The following is a 4,830-nucleotide window of genomic DNA, read 5'->3' on the forward strand; positions in this document are numbered from 1 at the left end:
ATATTAGTGGTTGTTCAGACACACAAAGGGATGTGTTTGCACATTGCCTAGTTGCAAATAACCATCACAGTGCAAACTGCTAGGTAGAGGAGGAGAAAACACTGTAACTGGTGTGTGTGTGAACTCCAAACAGGGTTTAACCTAACATTGTTGACAGGAGAATTCTGTCCCTTCCGTGCATCTACATTCTTGGTCTGTTTAATCGTTTCCTTTTAGAGTTTTGAAAGTGATGAAAAAGCATCATTCAGTGTACTCATTATAGTTCATCTCCCAGGTGTTTTTGTTTGAAAGCATCACCTGTCAGCTTCTCCTGGGCCTCCTTCATCCCTTGGACAACTGAAAGATTAGACAGAGAGATATCAACTATTGATCTCAAGATGAAAACATCAAGGTGGACTGGTAAAGAAAGTGTTTCAGAACAATGCAGTTACAGATTGTACATCTACAAATTAACCTGTGGAAGAAAACCCAACCCAAACAGTCCTGCATCCTTTTCCCAATTATATGTAGCTGGATCATGCGAATTCTATGATTTCCCATGCCAAACTGGAGACAGAGTTTAGATCCTGTAGGCATTATAGTAGGTATTAAGGTGAATCATCATCCTGAATACAGTTCCTCAGGCATTAGAGAGCCACTCACTCACATTGTATCTAACAGCTCCCACTTAGGCCGTGAAGTATTGTTTTTCTCCCCTCCCAGACCTTCATCTCACTACAAATGCACTTCAAACCACTTCACACATACCTTGATCAGCATTGGTATAGAAATACTTGTAGCTGGGGTTTCCTCTCTCATTTATGATTTCTGGATGGACTTTCCCACTGGGGTCTATGAAACAAGAAATCCAACAGGAAATTTAGGTGGCAACAATAAGAACAGTCCTGTGAGTGGACAGAACAGCTGTGGATGCCTTACCCATGAAAAGGATTCTGGGAATATAACCTCCATCGGGACTAAAGGCTTCATCCTTTGGCTCTTCATCATCCTACCAAAGCAAGACAGAAGAAAGGGAACGTATTAGCAAGATCTCTAAAAAACCCACAGTGCTTTTTAGAAGAAATAAGCTCTTTGCCTTCAGATTCCTTTTACCCTGAGTAATTTACATCTTGAACAAATGCTAAGTAACTGCAGTATCTTTCACTCTCAAAGGAAAGTAAGTTATTCTTACCTAAACAAGTATCCTTTGTGAAAATACTATTTTTTCAATTTGCACTAAACACTCCATTTGGGTGTAGGAATGTTTGATATGAGAGAATGGATACAAAGTCCACTCTTCTAGCAACAGAATCACACAAGGTACAAATTGGTAAAGAGACAATGGCAGAGAGCCAGGTTTATAAACACAACTAAAATAGCCAGACTGAAGAAAAGTATTTCCAAAACAACGAGCTGTATCAATCAATCCTGAATGCCCATTCAGGAGTGCAGGATTTAGGATGTACACAAAACAGGACACAACCAGTTAAGTCAGATTCCAAGTGCTTAATCAGTAGGCAATAACATGGATACAGACCAGAAGGCAGCCTACCTCAAGGTTGACCATAACAAAATTATGGGCAAGTTCAGAGATCTCCTTGGATTCAGCAAACTTTGGCTTTAAAGCTAATTAAGGGAGGAAAATAAAACAAAGAGGTATGTAAAAACAGTGGAAAATATTTCAGATTTTCAAGTCAGCATCAAAATCTCCATCCCTCCGTCTGGAGAGCTGATGCTTTTCAATAAGCAGTGAGTAAATGGAATGTATGTATCAAACCATTCCAGCTGGGCTTGGAACAGCAGGTACCTGAAGCAATTCTGGCTGGGCAGCCATGGGATGAAGCCTGACCACCAAACATACATGGTCATATTTGATCCAATGGAACAGAAGCAGAAAGCTTGCTGTAAACCACTATTCTCACTCAGCTACCTCATCCATTAAGCCTAGCCATAACACCCAGCTTGTCTGTCTGTGATGGCAGTGCCACATTATGCTGCTCTCAATGAAATATAAATACCACCAGCCACATTTGGAATGCAAAGTTTGTGTTTCTCACGGCTATGTGATTTGTATACAAAGGCTCATCCAAAATTTCAGCAAGCTCTAGTATTAAATACACTTACCTTTGCAAGCTCCACACCAGGACTTGTGGATGATAACCATGAGAGGCAAACCACTAAAAAAAGAAAGAAAATTGTCAAAGAATGGTTCCAGAAAGCCTCTCAACCAAATTCTATTACATGCACATTTTAACAGTCACGGTTTCCTCAAAGGTTACATTTAACAGGAAATAAGAGAGATGTGAAGAGATTGTGTTGTGTTCTGTCTTGTAAAAAAGTTTTCTCAATCTTAAAACATGTAAAATAATTTCTTATAACTGTCAGCCAATGACTGCTCATGTAGAGATTTTCTCTTTAGAAGATCTGCTCTTATTAGTTTAGATTTCTCAGATACACAGGTGGTCATGCATTCTTTTACTGGAAGTGGGTAGTGACACCAGCTGCTTGAGAGATCTCAGAATGGATTTTCGTGGCTGCTTAAGGCAATTCAGTGGATAAAAGTCACCTATCCATCCCCCTCCCCATCACAGCCCATATGTTTCAGTCACCTCCTGTGACTGAGATCCTCCACCAAGCAATCAGCAAACCCAGTAACCCAGCAAAGCCCCTGGCTGCCTGACTGGTTTCCTACACACTGGTATGCTGAAACTAACCTGTGACAGACATGACAAGTGCCGGGGCTGAGAAGGACAGGGAGGCTGTGTGGAACCACAGCCTACATAAAGTGCAATGCAAAGACCAAAATTATTCTTTATTATTCTCTTTCCTCCCAAATAGCTCATTTTACTACTTGTGCTATCCAGAGGTTAAGTTTTCCACGATGTGGCTTCCAGAACAGTAACAGGCTAAAACTAGGTGAAGGAGAAGAAGGAATCTAGAGAGAACATACAGTTATGGATACTCCTCAGGATATGCCAAAGTGAACTGTAAGTTTTCTGCTACTGTAAACTCTGCACCATATTAAGGGTTAGAAGATAAATTTTCACACTAACACCTTTGCACATAACAGTAACTAAATTACTAGCCGAACTATGTATGACTTTTTCTTCAGCTGTAAACAGATATGAAAGGAAATCTCTACTTAGCAGCATTCAGTTACGGCCTTTAGAACCAGGAAAGGGTGGAGAGGAAGCCATTAACATTTAGAGTAGTTCAAACAAAAGCTTGTCATTTATAATTAACTTATATGTCATCACCTTTACATCAGGCTCTGTTTGCAGTAAGGAGCAAGAATACACATTTCCCTAGTAAAGCTTGCATTGCATCAGTGTCCTCTCCCTGATGACGAAAACACTTTTTTTTCATTGTTTCTATAGAGTCCAAAATTATTTTGCCTCTTTCTTGAGGAGAAGCTGATCTAAAAATCAGAAAACACACCTTGTTCTTATCATCAAGGATCAGTGGTTCCTGTTGAAATACTTCAGTCATCTGGTAATCAACACTGCAACACACTTCTTTTCCAGGAAAAATTTTCAAAGCAGATTTTAAATGGAAGTGCTCACAGCCTTGAAACACCAACTTTTTGCCAGTGAGAACTCACAGAGGTTTGAGATAATGTATTTTCTCAGCTTTACTCTCCTGACTGATAAAATAAACTTACTTTACACCACAACATTTCTCAGTTCTGCAGTGTAGGTACACCTAGCAGCCAGTGTGTCAGAAAAACAGCCACTGTAATTGAAGTAACCCTTCCTGCCCCACGTTACCATTTCCTCCCAGGGAGCACTACACGTACAATTAAAACCAAAAGCCATAATTTATTAAAATGAGGGATGAAGCATCCACCAGAAAGTGAGAAGTTTGTATAAGCTGTATCTGTGGAATAGCAAACCCCAAATTATTGGAAACTAAGTGCAAAATGAAGCTACCCATCACAGCTGGTACAGACTTAGGAGGGTCACACAGAAGAGACACTATCTTTTTAGTTCACTTTTCCTACGACAGCACTCATTCTTAAGCAAATAGTGTGTTCAAAGTGATGACCTTGCAGAGAAAAGACATGGCAAGTTATTTCAATAAAATAGTCCTGCAGGTAAATTAAGACTTTACTCCATTTAAGGCACACATTTTATTGTTAAACGTGAAACAGAGAGGTTTGAGTTTGCTAGGTCAGCACCGTTCTGTAGTGCAGAGTTTGTGAATCTATCCCCTGGAGTCAGTCAGATGTTTTGAAACAGTCACATCCTAAAAACACAGCCTGTTCCACTTCTGGACCTGAAGTCTCTTCTGCAGTTTGACATTATCTGGAGTCTGCCCTAGAAAAACAATCTTATTCAAGACACACACGCTAATGCAGAGGGGAAAAGTTTTCGGCACAGTCAACACCTTTTGTGCTTTCATGTTCAGACACTTCAATTATTGGAATTTATGTCTCCATAGAAGACTTCACTTGCTTGGGTATGCAACAGTAGCTCTGCTTTCCGACAGGTGCGAGCGGGGATAACGCAGGGATGAGGGAATCGATCCCTACAGATCCTCCCGGCAATACGGCTCGCTCAGCTGCTGCAGGGACGTGGTTCCCATCTTCCCAGAGCTGCTGCGGCCACACGATCCAACACATGACAGCCGTGACCCAGGCCTGTGTCTGAAGGCATGTTCTCGCCGTCGCAAGCACTTCGAGGCCAGAGCACAGCCGCGCACGGCACGGGCGGCATCACTGGATGCTGCGGCTCAGGTACTGCAGGAACATGCCGGCCAGCTGGGGCAGGTTTTCATCGCTGGGCTGCATCTTGGTGTAGCTGATGAACTGCCGGCGCAGGCGGCTCAGCTCGGCCGTGCTCACGGGCCGGG

At 41.9% G+C, this 4,830-nt stretch overlaps 1 protein-coding gene across 1 annotated transcript in view; it reads right to left on the reverse strand.

The window, feature by feature from the left end:
* The window catches only part of TXNDC12 (thioredoxin domain containing 12 (endoplasmic reticulum)), a 5,266-nt gene extending 498 nt beyond the window's left edge, over positions 1–4,768 (reverse strand). The window contains exons 1-6 of the mRNA XM_009074020.1: positions 4,698–4,768; positions 2,104–2,156; positions 1,532–1,605; positions 919–988; positions 748–831; positions 1–336 (exon numbers count right to left, since the gene is read on the reverse strand). The exon at positions 1–336 is cut by the window's left edge and continues 498 nt beyond it. Of these exons, the coding sequence (XP_009072268.1) occupies positions 257–336; positions 748–831; positions 919–988; positions 1,532–1,605; positions 2,104–2,156; positions 4,698–4,768 (432 nt within the window). The 3' untranslated portion in view covers positions 1–256. The remainder of the gene's footprint in view (positions 337–747; positions 832–918; positions 989–1,531; positions 1,606–2,103; positions 2,157–4,697) is intronic.
* Between the last annotated feature and the right edge of the window lie 62 nt (positions 4,769–4,830).

This window comes from Acanthisitta chloris, unplaced genomic scaffold (genome assembly GCF_000695815.1).
Source record: "Acanthisitta chloris isolate BGI_N310 unplaced genomic scaffold, ASM69581v1 scaffold20314, whole genome shotgun sequence".
Taxonomy (NCBI): Eukaryota; Metazoa; Chordata; class Aves; order Passeriformes; family Acanthisittidae; genus Acanthisitta; species Acanthisitta chloris.